The 17,291-nt window shown below is 30.9% G+C and overlaps 1 protein-coding gene across 9 annotated transcripts in view; it reads left to right on the top strand.

Annotated features, from left to right (window-relative positions):
• Window positions 1–139: 139 nt before the first annotated feature.
• LOC142320616 (uncharacterized) overlaps window positions 140–17,291 on the top strand; it is a 42,233-nt gene continuing 25,081 nt past the window's right edge. For 4 of the 9 annotated variants that reach the window (XR_012755447.1, XR_012755445.1, XR_012755446.1 and 1 more), the window contains exons 1-3: window positions 140–232; window positions 9,661–9,753; window positions 13,105–13,190. Coding sequence is in view for 1 of the 9 variants with exons in the window: in XM_075358611.1 (XP_075214726.1) it covers window positions 1,220–1,627 (408 nt within the window). In the remaining 8 variants the exon portion in view is untranslated. Of the gene's footprint in view, window positions 233–350; window positions 390–483; window positions 2,404–9,660; window positions 9,754–13,104; window positions 13,191–15,321; window positions 15,608–17,291 lie in introns of those variants that run through there. The other 5 variants (XR_012755448.1, XR_012755443.1, XR_012755450.1 and 2 more) reach the window with 5 other exon arrangements.

The raw sequence follows: 17,291 nt of genomic DNA, 5'->3' as shown, positions 1-17,291 counted from the left end.
TAGGGTAAGGTGTGTAGTAATTGGCCCTCAATTAGTTATTGGCACTCAACAGTAAAAATAAAGAAAACAAGTTTAAAAAATACCAAACTGACAGGGAAAATACCTTTAAAAATTCTGCCTTTTATATTTTATCTGTTGGCAGCACTGTGCTCATTGTTGACAAAATTGTCATGGTGGAAATATTTATTGGTTGGGAGTGGTGGTTTATTCAATTGGAAAATTAACGATTAAGGTAAGTCACATAAGCCAATTATCTGATTTTTTTAAGATAAGTTTTTAATATGTTTCATGTTTATACATTTAAAACATATTAATATGAGTTAATTTAATGAAGTTTATATGTTTCCTAGGAGACAGAGTAAACCGTTTTCGTGATGAAATCCATGACTGTGAGTTGGTATTTTATTATTTTTATTTTAAATAATAATAATAATTGTCATGGAGAAAATTCAACAATAAAATAGACCTAATTATTGTTTTCAGATCAACCTGGAGTAGGCCACCGTAAAAATTCCAAAATTCCCGTATACACAAGAGGCGCTTAATAAAGCCGTGGCAGCTGTGAAAGAAGGAATGTCGAAGAAACAAGCTGCGCGGCAATTCGGAGTCCCAAAGGCTACTTTACAATCTCAGTTTTCTAAGAAATTTAAGAATGAGGCCTCCACCTGTATTATTTGCTGACGAAAAAATCTTCTTGCTGAATGGATAACTGTTTCTGCTAGAAAGGGCTAACCCCGGAGGTCAGAAGATTTGAAGTAAAGTGTAAAAGAGATGTTGGACAAATCAAATCGCCCTAACCCTTTTACCAATAATAAACCTGGTGATGGCTGGTACCGGGCTTTTCTACGTCGTCAGCCACAAATATCTTTGCGAACCTCAGAGAAAGTAACTAGGGATAGCGCCTGCATTTCCAAGCCTGATATCAGGAAGTGGTTTGATCTGGTGCGTTTAAGCCTGGAAGAGGATGGCGTTTTCTCTACTCTAATGCCAGCAGAATCCTTCAGCCTTGTGATGTAGGCGTGTTCAGGCCCTTAAAATCAGCACGGAAAAGGACTCCACTGGCCTGGTATCATAGTCACCCTGGTGAAGTAATAACAAAAGTTTGTTTTTCCCCGTTACTCAAAGATGCCATGAAAAGTATTTCAGAGGAAACAATGAGAAATTCATTCAAAGCTTCTGGACTTTATCCCTTTGATCCTAATTCCATAGACTTTACCAAATGCCTAGAAAATACCAGTCGCAAGCTACAGTACCACCTGAACTATACTTGAAAAAATCTTTTTTACAAATCATAGGAACATCACTTGATATCCTAAGCAAAGAACGCGCTAATGAAGCTGAAGATATCTTGCAAAGGATAAATGCCGCTTTTTGTTCTAAAAAACCTATTGAAACCTATCAAATTTTGACTGTTGATTGTTCCCATGACCTTTTATCTCCTGAACTTAATGGTAGTGGTAAACATATTACTATTGCTGAAAATGAGAATTCGTCTTTTGACGAGGACATTGACTCCCTCACATTGACAGAGCTCAATTGTGATTTTTTGCAAACTTCAAAATTTTCAGACATCGCCACACTCATGCCACCAACCATGTCAGCCTCTATAGACGTCCATGCCATGTAAACCCCATCAAGAATGTTGTCAACCTCTGCTGATACTTATACCTCACAAACACTATCTACAGCTTCTTCAGATTTTGCAGACTTCCATGCCATACAAATGCCAACAACAGTGTTGTCATCCTCTGCAAGCACCCATGCAACTCAAACACCGCCAGCAACGTTGCCAGTCTCAACAGATCTTCATGATTTGCAAACAGCAACAACTTCTTCAATGCCTACCCAACCACCCAAGTTGGAAGATATTTAAAGAAAAGAAACTTAAAGGGAAAGAAGAAAAGAAAAAAAGGAGGGAAGAGAATAAAGTAAAAAAAAGCTGAAGCTCAAAAAATTAAGAGGTCATGGGTGATATCTTCAGACAGGTCTGAATCAAGTGTTCAGGTATCTTTGGGGAAAAGCGAGTGGGAAGACCATCGAAAAATGAGGACCGTGGTTGGATACCAATGCTGAGGAATGTTGATGAGTATGTGATGACAGAATATGACAATCAATTTTTCCCCAGAAAAAATTCTTAGTGTTAGTGAAAGTGAGGCTAGAGTGTCATCCATGGTATATTTTAAACTATAAATGGAGTTCATTTGTGTCATATTAATAAACCAAAAAAAGTTAGCAAAACCAGGATGTGTATTCAGTTCTAGAATTAGTCGGTCTGGAACTGAGTTAATGTTTCTAGTCAATTCAAACTTTTTAGAATTATTTAGGCCTACTCATTAATTTTAAGTTCCTTTGATTTTACTTGTTTCTCTTTTTTATTCATTTTTCTATCATTTGTATGTACTCATGTTTGATATGTCTACAATTTATTTATATTCATAGGATATTATTATCCTTTGATTTATAGCCTATAAATTAATCATAGGATTATTTATAGGCCTAATTAATGTTCATTAAACTGTTTTTTTTAATTTCAAAGTATGATCTTTTCCTGTAAACAAAACTGCTTAAACAGCTGTTTTAGGGTGCTCTTTAATAAGAATGTGTACTCGAACAAGTGGGCCAATGACTGTGGAAAGATTGTTTTTTGTTTTTTTTTTTAGGGCGAAAAACGATTGGTCGTTATCATCGCCCGGAAAATAAATAAATGTAATTAAAACTTAAAACTAAAAAAAGAGATAAAACTTACAATTAATATCACAAAAATCTTACAACTGATATCACAGACGAATTTAAAAAACATAAAAAAAACCAAAAAAAAACAACAAAATATATATATAATATATTATATTATATATAATATATATATATATATAATATATTATATATATATATATATATTATATATATAAAAGAAATTCCGATAGGGAGTGTAAAAGGCTCGCTACTCGGATAACAAAAACAATACATAGGACTAGGGTAATTAAATTTTTTGTATTAACCCTATACTACGCAAAAACAGAAACATCCGGTTTAAAACCTCTTTATCATTACACAAGATACCACGGATGTTTCTGGGTAGTTTAAATTTACGACGCAATGCCGCATAACATATGCAGTCCACGTGGAAAGATTGTGCCAATAACTATCACCGAGGGGCCAATAGCTATGTTTTGATTATTTTTTCTAAACTTTTGTCTTTTTTTTTTTCGAAAGTTGTTATACAAGCTGACATTATTTTTAATGTTCTTTTAGAATGACTATAGTTTTATAATGCTTATAACAAATCTTGAAGTAAATAGTCTTATGGGGCCCTCGAAATCAAGTAAAAACATGTAAGGTTTGCTTAGATGGGCCAATAGCTGTGCTTGTTACCCTACGTTTTAATAATATTGAGTTTGTTTTCGTCTTTTAAACGGGACTTTTCCGTAGAATTAATAACTCATTACTCTTTCAAAGATACAATTTGTACATCAACTGAAGTTATTTTCAATAACCCCTAGAAACATTATATTTATAAAGCTTATATATTTACATGTTTCGCTGTCAAAAATAGCTAATCACACAAATATTTTAAATAATTTTTTTCTAATTCCTAATGTTTGATTCCAGTAGATTTTTTCAGTATCAAACCGCTGCTGGCGTTTATTACTGCTCCATTACTTTTAATGACTTCTTATTTCATTAATCATTTGTAATTTTAATACAAAAAAAACTTGTAACTAATATAAAAAACTAATTTTAATATAAAAAATGTTAATATTCTAAAACTTGTGGCACATTTTATTTTGCTTTCCTAGTTTAATACTTTTCATTTTTACTTCTGCCACATTTTATGACATTCATTTTAATCCTGTTTACTTTCAAATTTAATTGTATTTAAAAATTGGACATATTTTTGATCTAAATAGTAATGAAGTATTTTTTTTTTTTTACCATCAAATAACTTTGAAATGAATATTCAGAAATTTATTTAAATACAGATTTTCTAATTTCTTCCGCAACAAAATGTAAACATATGGATAAGACATTTTATTGCTTATCTATGAATCAGGTAGATTCAGGGTGACGTGTACTCCTTCGTTGGACCTATCCAATGCAGTTTTAGGAAAATTAAAAATTAGAAAGAACATGGTAATATAATGGAAGTACCTCCTTAACACTAATGTCAGTGATATCCAGTATCTGGAAATAGTGTTTCAGGATTGCTAATGTACATTATTTTTGCCAAGAGTTAATCTTCCACTATCAATTACGATCCATAATTCGTTTTGTACTTTATGTATTCAATTTCATGGTAGAATAATTATTGTTAAATTCAGCACAAAATGAGCAGAGTGTACCAATCATTTAACTATTACTTTTGTTTAAGCGGACAAAAAATAATAACATGCGTCTACATCCACTTCAGACGATAATGTCGCTCTTTCACCACACTCAGGTTTGGAGCAAACACTTTTAAGCTAACCGAAGCAACCAATACGTCCCAAAAAATCAACTAATAACAGTGAAGTAGCACCTACGCCCCTACGCGCTACTTCACTGTGGTGTGTAAGTTAGTTCTCTTCTTCCAAACAGTTACATAATTTTTTTTAATGTTTCAAATTGTGAAGCATTTGTTACATTTAGTACTATGAAGCACTTAAAAATACTCACGGATTTCGCGCTCGCCGAAGACCGTCGATTTAATAATTGATTCACTCTACTGTACCCCGTAATCAAATTTGTGATTTAATCGGCTTTATCTACTAGTGGTGGGATAAACGATACTTTTTCAGGAATCGATTCAATGATTCTTTTCCTTCTAACCACTACCAGAGCTGTAAACTCTAGATATATTTTACAATTATTCCTAGTAGACGGATAAAAGACAACAGTCGATTTTGTTTTCATGGTGCTTAATCTATGCGTGTTCTATTTAGAGTTGTGTTTTTAGTTTGTTTATATATTTTCTATTTCGGCCTACACAATTTCGTAAGATTTCTTTACTTTACACAATCAGAAGACGATTTTTTTTCTAAATATTTATCAGTATTATTTTTTAAATCATTAGTTTTTACGTAAGTAGGTATTTTATAAGCACTTTTAAAAAATAATATTTTGTTTTTAAATTTATAAACGTGAGCTGCAGAAAAAGAAGTTCCATCTGGACTTGCATTTCCAAAGCAAGCCATTGAAAAGCTTTGTGTAATCTTTGCCGTAGTTCAGTATCCTATGCTGGCAGGACGATCTGTTTCGTCATATTAAAGTTAAACACACAGGAGTTGATATTTCAAGACAAAAAAAATCCTTGTCCTTCTGATTATGTTTCAGAAATGCATTATAACTTAAATCCTACTGCGACTGAATCAAATGAATCGCAGCAATTAGCCCTTAAATTAACAAACCTTGTTGAATCGCCTAATCCTTCTGTGCATCCAATAACATCTTTGTCCTCAAAAAAACAAAAAAAAACAACAGTTGTCCCTTACTTCCTTTGATACAAAACCTTTCCCTCAAAGTAAAATCCAAGCGTTAGATATTCAATTAATCAGGTTAATAACTAAAGAATATTAACCTATTTCACTCGTTGATGATGAAGAATTCAAGAAGTTTGTTCACATGTTAAACCCTGGGTTTGCGCTTCCTTGTCGGAAAACAATTACAACTAGTTTAATTCCACAATTATATGATAGAATTTCTTGTGAGATTCGTAAGTCATTATATAACATAGAAGCACGGGCAATAACCACTGACAGTTGGACATCAGTTTCAAATAATAATTATATGGCCATAACTATCCATTTCGTTGACCGTGATTGTAATTTAAAAACCCAATTACTTGCTTAAATGGAAATCTGTAGTCAACATACCGCTGAAAACATTGCCATTGAATTACAAGGTAAATTCAATGAATGGAGTATTACTGACAAAATAGGAGTGGTTGTTAGTGACAATGCAGCAAATTTAAAAGCTGCTATTCGCAATTGTCAGCTACGCCATATTCCTTGCTTAGCGCATACAATTAATTTAATTCTCCAAGCAGCAGTGTCTGAAGTAAAAACAATTGTGGTAAAATCGAAGGCAATTTTCGAATTTTTTAAACGACGTTCTCATGCTGCCTCAAAACTACAAAACATGTTGCAACAAATGAATTTTAAATAATTAAAATTAAAATAGGAGGTGCCTACCCGATGGAACTCATTCCTGCAAATGTTTAATAGATTATTAGAAGCAAAAGAACCACTAATTTCGACTATCGCTTTGGTGAATCCTATTCTAAATAACATTTCATTTGATGAGTGGATAGTTATAGCTAAAATGTGAAAATTATTGAAAATGTTTGAACAGATAACTGTTGAAAAAGTTCTCAAAAAACTGTCACTATTTCAAAAATCTGTTTATTGGCGCGAGCGATCACAAGACATGTACTTAACATTAAATCTTCTACTCAAAATTCTGAAATCGTTAAAGTATGTAACAAGATGTTAGACCAACTGCAACATAGATTAAAGGATGTTGAAAATAATAATGTTTTGCTTGAAAGCATGCTATTAGATCCTCGCTTTAAAACGCAAGGCTTTAAAGATGAAGCATCTTACCAAAATGCTTAGAAAAAACTTTCACAGAAAGTTCGAAGTATTCAGATCGAACCAGGCGGTAAGTTTAAAACCGAACAAGAAATTATTGAACCCACCATTTCAACTGCATGGGAAGATTTTGATAAAAAAGTAACGTTATTTTAACTAATTCAAACCCAACAGTAGCATAAATTTTAGAGCTAGATAAATTTATTTATATAAATGAACTGCTCATCTCAAGAACACAAAATACTGTCTCTTGGTGGAATGAAAGGCGTTTAATTTATCGAAGATTATTTAAAATAATGCAAACGAGACTTTGCACTCCTGCAACCTCTGTTCCTTGTGAACGAATTTTTTCAATAGCGGGAGAGTTAATCACAGAAAGGCGAAATAGACTTAAATCAAAGAATTTCGAAAAAAAATTATATTTCTATATGTAAATATGTAAAATACTATCAAGTTTATTTGAAAGGTGTTAATTATTTATTTTGCCTAATTTTTATTATTTTTCATTATCTTTTTGTGATAATAGAACCAACAATTTTTAAAAACAAAATCTTTGTGTGTGTCTGTGTAACTGTGCGCGTATTAGTAAAAACATCAAAGTAAATATAAAATCATAACATCGATATGATAAAAAAAAAACAAAGACGGAATCAATGGCTCGCTTAAAAATAAGGTACGGTACACGCTATATTATTTTAAATTATTAATTTTGTCATTTATAGCTTTAGAGATATTAGTTTAGGATAAATTTTGTTTAAGACAAAATTTATCTTATAAATACTTTTACCCCCCGGGTTGGTCTTGTGAAAGCGTTTTCGCAAATCAGCTGATTTCGAAGTCGAGAATTCTAAGGTTCAAGTCCTAGTTAAGGCAGATACTTTTATACGGATTTGAATACTAGATTGTGGATACCGGTGATCTTTGGTGGTTGGGTTCGAATTAACCACACATTTCAGAACTGATCGACCTGAGACTGTACATGACTTCACTTCATTTACACTCATACATATCACCCTTATTCACCTTCTGAAGTAATTCCTGACGGTGCTTCCGAAGGTTAACAATAAAAAAAATATATAAATACTTTTATAAGTTGAAAAAAAAAAATTATTTGGCTCTCATTTCGCGCTGTAGTTGATAAACAAAAAATGTTTTATGGGGCTTACATTTAAAATTTAATTGTTTAAGATTGACTCAGTTAAATAGCACAGTTAAAGAAACTTTTTTATAATCGGAAGTAATAAATTTGCGGAATGTTCAATAAACATTAGTGATGGTGATGTAATAAGTTATGTGTCACGAGTGGAAAACAATAAATAAATAGATAAAACATAATTAATATTATATTTCTCACTTACAATATGGATCTTTTTGAAAACCTATCTAATAAATTTAAAAGAAATACTGTTTATAAAAATATAATAAATGTAATGTTAAAATATTGCACGTAAAAAGCAAGTGCGTAATTTCATTTTATATTTCACGGTATTAAAAATAACTTTGCTACTTAGAACTAAAGCGTAAGAAAAATTTTCATTTGCAAATTTAAATGATTAGTAAATATGTGGTCTTAAAGAATTTCTTCTAATTTAATTAAACATTTAAAACGAATATAAATTAAACATTATGCAAGTATAACCAGCAAGAATAAAAAGTAATACGTTTTTCAGTGTACCACTGAAGTAACTGAAATTTTAAACAAGAAATAGAAATTTTTTTTTAGTAGTAACAATACCAATATTTATTTTTAAGCAAACATACTCGTATTACAGTCTTATTTGCTAACTGTACAGGTATCATATAGCACAATTGTATAATACCTGTTGCTTATTGATGAGTGTTTTAACAGCATCCAGGACCTTAAGGTGTCCCGAAAACATAATTTAAAAAACAAATGTTTTGTTAAAAATATAGGGTTTTTGTATTTTTCAAGTGTTTCAATTATCAATCTTAAGCAAGTGTGCACTAATCTGTGTTGTGCACATTATGTACTTGTACATTAAGACAATCTTTTCCTCATTTATCCAGACAATGCATTCATTTTTCTAATGTAAATTTGTAATATTCAATTATAAACTATACATTTTTCTCCTACTGAATGGAAGTAGGGTGTGTGTTGTAAATTTTTTATAACAGTAAAAGTAGTATACGGAAGTATTATACTCATAATACTTCCATCAGAATAAAATATAAGCAACAATTATTTTGTTTGTTACATTTTCACAGAGTTATTTGTGACATGTAAAAAGCATCGTAGGTATAAATGACATTGATCTTTTTTTTTTGTCTTCAGTCATTTGACTGGTTTGATGCAGCTCTCCAAGATTCCCTATCTAGTGCTAGTCGTTTCATTTCAGTATACCCTCTACATCCTACATCCCTAACAATTTGTTTTACATATTCCAAACGTGGCCTGCCTACACAATTTTTTTCCTTCTACCTGTCCTTCCAATATTAAAGCGACTATTCCAGGATGCCTTAGTATGTGGCCTATAAGTCTGTCTCTTCTTTTAACTATATTTTTCGAAATGCTTCTTTCTTCATCTATTTGCCGCAATACCTCTTCATTTGTCACTTTATCCACCAATCTGATTTTTAACAGATGGGTGGATATTGATCAAGGTTGCTTTCTTCTAGAGTAATGGTGTTAATATTATTTAGAAAGCTGTTTTGGTGAAGATTGAAGGTATCACTTTTAAGATTTAAATATCATAAGCATTTCAATAGGCTTTGCTTTCCTCATTTTTCTTAGTGACTTTTTGACCTCATTTTTTCTTAGGATTGTTTTTGTTATTCTTCTTGACATATCTTGTTGGGAATGACAAGATGATGGTAGATGATATCAGATCATCTACAATCATTAGTAATAATTCAATTTTTATTATTCCAGCTTATTTGGGTCTGTAAGAGTAAACTCAGATACCTTTTAACAGTTACAATTGGCAAAAATATTTATTAATTATATATATATATGTGTGTGTGTGTGTGTGTGTTTGTGTAAAAAAATGCTGCTGCAGAGAAAGTATTTTTTTTTAATTTATGTGTTTATTTACTATTTGCATTATGTTCTGATAATTCTCTTTCTTAAATTTAGATGAATTTCAAATTCTTTCATTATATAGTTCATCTGAGAACAGTTTTAGTTGAGAGCAGGTATCTTCTGCCACAGATAATTCTATAAAGCAAGGTAAGTGTAGTAGTCTTTATACATAGAAAAGATTTTCTGTTCAGCTTTCTTTTTCTAAATACTATAACTTGTAACTAAACTACTCCAACTTGTAACTAAATGTTCAAAAATCATACAAAAAATTTAACTTTCAAAGAAGTCACAGAGAAATGAAAAATTATACTTTATTTTATTCTCTACTTTGAAAAAAAATGAAATAACTTCGATTATTTCACAATTAATTTTCTACTATTATTTTATAAACCTCAGTATTCTTATTGTCAAAGTATGTATTATATTATATGATTACCAATGTAAAAGTATTAAATGAAGGATCAGAAAAAATATATAACTCGTAAGAAACTTACATTAAAAGTCATCAGGTTTATCATAAGAATTAACATTACCACTAACATGTGGTTGTTCTTTCATCAGTGAGTTACTGTCGTATACTTGTCTAATGGCTTTAAATTTAGTGAATCCTTTCTTTGTACTTATTATGATTCCTCTTGACTAAATTCTTCCAAATCCCCTTTGAAGTGTTACTTGATGTTGCTGTATCTTGATGTATTCGCTCTCACTTCTATCCATAACTTTCATTATGATGAGTGTATGACCTGAATTGGGATCTACAAAACTTTATCTTTGGTGGATAGTAAGGTGCTGATATCCTTCAAACTGAAGGTAGTTGTATGTTCCTAGCAATCTGAAATAATAGTATTTCAGGTGATATATATTTATGAACGATATACAGTAGTGTTTCATGACCACAAGTTGCAACTGGCACAAGAAAACAATTATTTATGTCCCTTATATAATTATTTATTGTACCTGCTAAACAATAGCTACCTTCAATTTTACTTGTTCACGATAATATTTTCTTCTACCAACTTTCACTTATCAATTTTAATGATTCGGTCCTCATCTCTGATTTCTTGAGACCCTTTTTGTTTCGCTACTGTACACACTTCCTGCAAATAATAGCTCCATTCAGCAACTGTTGTATTGGATATATCAAGTTTTATGAGCAATTCATGGCTAGGGATTCTAAGCAATGCCCAGTATGCTAATTGTTGTGCTCATTCAAATTATGATATTTTTTTAAACACCATTATGGTATTCTAGTTGAGTAAAAATTCATGAAATGTACCACAACACTGCATTCTCACTTTTTTCTTATATATATCTACTGTATGAATAGGATTGAAAACAGTGTCTTCGTTCATTTAATTTCATATATGCATCATAGTTTGGACACCTTTATTTTGCTGTAAAACCCCATTAGTGTTTAAAAATTCAGCAATTTACTACCATAATTTTATATAACTTGGTATTGTTTTCTCACAAATATTACATAGAAACAGGTTATCTTATAACTAGAAATATTGTCACAAAACATTTACTTTGATCTTTAAAAATCTAATGGTTAACTTAGAAACCTTTGTGACTTTCAATTCATGTAATTTGTTGCTTCTAAATTCTAAAGAGAAAACATATTTCCATTGTAAGAAAATTGAGGTTGATACAGTAATTGTAGAGAATTATCTTTTTAATATTATCTATATATTTTTAATTTTACGTATATATTATATTATTTTCCATATTATATTACAGTATTTCAGTTTTTTATTTAAAATCAAAATTGATATTAGAGTATAAATCGGAAATTAATATATTCCTGCCTGGTTGTACTAAGGTAAGGGTAAAGGTAAGACAAGGGGCAAGGTAAGACATGTGCCCTGTTTATGCCTGCACTGTAACAGAGAATGGACTTCCTAATTTTATACATTGCTTTTTTTCATTTTCCATTTAATATAAAGTATTTTTTGTACTGACAAATTCTTCATACCGTTTGAAATTATTTTAACAATCTGTTATGATAGTAGAATATATATTACTCATTGTACTGAGTTGTGATACAAACAAAAAATTACATTATCAGTCTGTATTCAATAAAGAGTAGGAGATTAATTAGAACTATATTATTTGTAAATTTATATATTTTAAAAATAAATTTACTGTAATTTATTACTTAACATTTAAAAGAATCAAAGGTGACAAAATATATTTTATGCTAAATAGAACATTTTAAATGTATAACTTAATATATATATATATATATATATATATATAATTTGTGAAAGCGCACTTTAGAGAATGATATGTATGAATCTAAATGAAGTAGTCTCGTGCAGTTTCAGGTTGATCATTCCTGAGATCTTTGGTTACTTAAAACCCAGCTACCAAAGAACACCAATATCCACGACCTAGTATTCAAATCTGTCTAAAAGTAACTGCCTTTACTAGGATTTGAACCTTAGAACTTACTGAATGAGTTCACCACTAGACCAACCCTGTGGGTTCGGTTCCTAAGAAATAAACCACAATCATTATCTCCATTCTCAAGATCGCAAAGGTCACTAACTTACTTTCTGATTTTAGTACAAAGCCGATTTTAGTGCAGTTAGAGTATTGAGGAGTAGTTAAAAAATCAGTGATGTGTGTACGTGAATGAATGAATAAATAAATCTTTATTTTCCTTGTACAAAATATGATATAAAAAAGAATTACAATATATAATTAGGAAACATAATACCTGCAAAGGATAACCTGTGTGGAGGTATGAGCCACTTAATATAATATTTCTAAAAAGGGAATATAATAATTAAAACTATTTTTAGAAATAAGTAGTAGTAAATAAAAGTTCTTACAAACATGCTCAATTGTTAAAGATTGTGATCAATTAAAATTAAAACTTATCCTAGAAAACTAAAACAAGTGAACACTCGCATCCATGCATTAAAATTCAACATTCCAGATTTGGTAATATCAGGAAGATACAAGAATATGAAGATAATTAATTATATTGTTGTACACTTTTAGGCTTATAATTACAAATTTACCTTATAAGTTTTACCTTTATATGTTTGCCTTTCTTAGTTTAGATTTAGCTCGATTAGGATTTTATATAAGAAACAAAAAAAAAACAAAATAAGTTGGATTAGAGAAAATTAACTAATTTTTTATCATTCTGACAAGATGGCAAAAACATGTTTAGAATAGTGATTCATACACATTTGTCATTATCCACTTATCTATTCCTTTAAGGGGTTTTTTGTTCTCCCTGTTATACGTAGATTTAGAGGAATAAGATTTATTAGTTTAGCAGAAATATACATGAAATGTCTTCTGCAAACTGATAGGTCATTTCAGGGTATTTTAAGATGATAAATAGAAGCCCTCTCTAGATTATATAATGAATCGCTGGTATTAAAGAGGTTTGTATTTCTGTTGATATACCGGGTGATCATTTGAAAAGTTACTACATTTATTATTCAACTGCTATCAGTCCCATTGTATCTTTGTTTACAGGCACGTACACCATTCTCGGGGTGGAGGGGCTTTTTTAAATTGTTTTCAAAGGGGTAATTTCATGTTGTAATTGCGACATGTGTTGGGTAAGTTTTTTATTTCTTTCTTTCAATTCATTTATTTTTTTTTGCAACTTCATTATTGTAAATGGATAATTTATTTACTTGCATGTTTGTTTAGTATTTCGATTTGGGCGGACAGATCTTTTGAGTTTTCTGTTGAATAAAGAATTAAGTTCATCACCCAAATTGGAAAGTGAAATCAAAATTTTGTTTAAACCTGAATCCTCTTTACTGAATTGACTTTCAGATACACTTACACACCCATCATACTTCCTTTTGAATTTTTCCAGAGTTTCTAGTATGGTACAAGAAGTCTGGAATGAATTCTTGCATTCACTACACTTAATAGCTTTATTTACATTGAGAAACATTACTTTACATTTAACACACGACATATTTACCTGGCAAAGATATCAATGACAAATGCAAAATAAATAACAATAAACTTTTTATAGTATGGATATTTGTAGTTAAGAGACAAGTACTACAGAACACAACAGGAGAGGCACACACTGGACAAGCAAATAAAGCATGACTGTCCCCAGCGACTGCTTAAACAGCGACTGTTGCAAAATCATATTATATGGAATGGAGGTTTCACAAATGCTAGTTAACTTAGAATTGAAATACTGTAGTAAGAGAGCCATGTATTTCTTTTCTAAATTCCTTGTATTTTGTATAAAACTGATGCCATACTGACAAACCAAATTCTAAATTAAATGTACCAAAGGTGTATACCATACCTTGATCAGTCTGAATGCAGTGAAAGATTGAGTCAGTTTTCAATTAACTTTTCTCATTCATTTTTTTAATCCATTTATTTAAGGAGTTGATTGATTTTTAATTTCTCACAATCATCAAAGGTAGAAATTTCATTATAAATGTTTAAATACATATCATTTGTGAAGATTACAAATATTTTATTTGTAATCTTCACAAATGCCACAAATGAACCAGCTAAAGATCTTCTTGACAGATAACATCTGATAATAACATGATGATTTCTATGAGGGCAGTAACAACATAAAATCGATAAAAAAAAAAACATAATGAATCTTTGCTAGGAGGAGCCTATGAACAATTTTATTGAATGCCTTCTAAATATTGTGTAACATTCACTTGCTCACTGGATTAATACAAGTTGGAATGTAGTCAATAATACTGATTAAATTAGACTCAGAGAGTGCTTCAGCAGATACCCATTATTTTTATTTCTGTTACAAACTTAAAATGAATTAAAATTTTTATTGTGCAGTGTGGTTTCAAACACTTTGCTGAAACATGATAAAACAGCAGTAGGTCTTCAGTTTGGCATTTCAGATTTCTTACTGTTTTTAAAGAAAGGAGAATATATTACAAATAATTAAAAATGTAAATGAATATAAAAATAGTTTAGTTGTAATTATATAAATAGAATGTAAAGAAGAAATATTTGAAAAATTACACTTCATAATGTGAACTCTAAATAATCATAAAAAAATTAATTTAAATATTAAGATAAACTGCTTTAAAAATCACCAAATATGTTTATAGAGAAAATATTTCCTATAACTACATAAACCTATAAAACATGATACACTGCAAGCATAGTAACAACAAATTGGATCTATGTGGCATTTATAAAATCAAGTGCAGGACAGTGATTTATGGAAAACCACCACATATTTCAATAAGAGGTTTTCAGAGTACTTAATTATTAAAAAGTTAATAGTAAATAATGAAATGTAATGGAGCACCTTATTTAATGACAAACTTTCAATTAATTACTTAAAAATATAATAATTTGGAAATTTTAGAACGTAATAAGACAAATACAAATTTTGGACAAAATACTGTATTAGTAAATATAATCTTGTGAATGCACACAGATACTAATCATACTTTTTTAAATTGACAAAATTATTTATCTAACTTTAATTTCAATGGTCACTTCAATTCTGACCATGGCCAAGGAGATTTTATTTCAAACAAAAATAAAATTAATATTTAGCTACTTAGCAATTTTTATTTTGTTTTCTAAGTAATTAGTAATATAATTCTGCAACTGTTGAAGTGAGGATACAATTTATGTTACTAAATATGAATTAAGAAGTTCATTTTAAAATATGTACATTTATTTATTAATTATTGTTGTGTTTTTCTCATTTCTATTCAGCAATTTTGCAAAGATATCCAAGCAAATGGTGGTGTTGATTCTTCATAATAAACATTTTTTCTTTCACAAATAATGTAAAAAAATAAACACCTCTATGGTTTGTATTGTATCTCAATCAATTTTGAATTAGAGTCTAGTTATCAGTTTACAGTTCTTCAAAAAATAAAGATTATGACATGAGCATCCTAAAACACTGTGCTTTTCACTTTTCCTACTGATGAAATTGTTTATGTCTTCTTTGCAGTTAGAAATTATTAAAAAAACTTTTGGTACAATTATTGCAGAACCATGGATGTTTTAACTAATCATTTATTTACAAAGAAATATAGTGCTTTAAGGCTTCCTTTAGTTTTGGGAAAAGTGAAAATTATACAAAATGTAAGAAATGCGTAAAAGTTACTTTTATTCTGTGCCTGTTGCTGCTACATTAATATGATTTTTTTTAGGACTTCTGTGATGAACCAAGTAAATTTGTTTATAAATTTCTCAAATATTTTACAAACATTGTTTATTAAACGTGAAAATGATTGATGTTTTTTTCAAAAATATTAGGTAAATGTTTTTTTAACTATTTGTTAGAAACTTATTTTCAACTTCTCGTTAGTTTCTTTTTTTTTTAATAAAAGATTATGATGATATGGCTCCTCTGTGAATTTAATATGTTTTTTTAATTTATTGTCAAAGATTTATGTGACAAATAGAAAAAAAATCTTCTAATTATTAATTATTTTAAACTCATAGTTTTTCCTCAATACATTAATTAATGATATATATATATATATATATATATATATATATATATATATATATATATATATATATATATATATATATATATATATATGTATGTATATATAGTTGCCAAATGGCTTCGACGGCACATGGCATTTAATAACCTTATGGTAGCCCTGAAAAGGGCCGTATTTTTTGTTGATTGGCTTCGGACAGCTCGTTATAATCCCGACTACAGCATTGGTGGCCCCCCAGAGCCCCACAATGTCAGATCAGCATCAGTCATCCTTTGCTGTTATGGCCAAGTCTGTTCTCCCTGAGCGATCCCACGCTGGGCCGGCTTCTGTTGCTGAGTCTGCCAGCCAGGATGATACAAGCTCAGCGAGCTGGAGAGGGAAGGTAACTTCAGGTCTCCTTGAGTGTGTCCAGAGGTCTGTGAGTTGTCTAGTTTCATCTATTTTCAGGCTGTCTGGTTGTGTGTACCCTCCAGTAGTGTCGGGCTTTTTTGGATGTAGACTGTTATCACAGTTAGCACTGATTTTAAGACTCTTCATTTCCATTTTTTGCGGTGGTATCAAGGTGCTGATTTATCAATGTGTACCCGCCTCATCGTGGCAATGACTCCTGGTCATAAGTCTCTGTAACGAGCAAAGGAATACTCTCTAGTCCTGCTTGCGTTCTTTTGCACCGTAATCTGTGGTTTTTGAATCGATCCTGTAGCAGCCAAGAGGTACAAAGAGTGACAGGGGAATACAGAAGGTCCCAGCGACCATCTTGCTATGTCAGGAGAGGCTAGGGAATCTCCGACCATTTCTCAGAATTCATAGAAGTCAGGAAGTCCAGGCAAAAGAGAAAGCCAGAGCCCATTCCTATGACCTTGTCGGAGGATGAGGCTTTGGAAATGGATACAAGGACACCTTTCCGCCCTGCAGTAGAGAAATTTAAGAAAGCGGTGGGCAGACCTGGCAGTTCAGGGTGACCCGGACTACCTCATTGATTTCTTGGTTTTACCAGACAGTGTTGGCTCAGGTGCGAGGAAGACAATCCTTCCTCATTTGCTAAAAATTCAAGAGGCCTTCTCTGCTGTGGCAGAAGGCTATGAGACTTTGGCCTCCCAAGACTAAGGAGGTCAATGTGGTTCAGAGACCAGCTCCTGCTCCAGCAAAGCCCACGTGCTATGCTGAGGTCATTTGCAGCCAGAGGCCAGCCGTCTTGTTCATCAACAAGGGAGAGGGATC

The sequence above is a fragment of the Lycorma delicatula genome, chromosome 2 (assembly GCF_047948215.1).
Source record: "Lycorma delicatula isolate Av1 chromosome 2, ASM4794821v1, whole genome shotgun sequence".
Taxonomy (NCBI): domain Eukaryota; kingdom Metazoa; phylum Arthropoda; class Insecta; order Hemiptera; family Fulgoridae; genus Lycorma; species Lycorma delicatula.
Note: the sequence above shows the minus strand (reverse complement) of the source record. Positions and strands in the feature narration are given on the sequence as shown.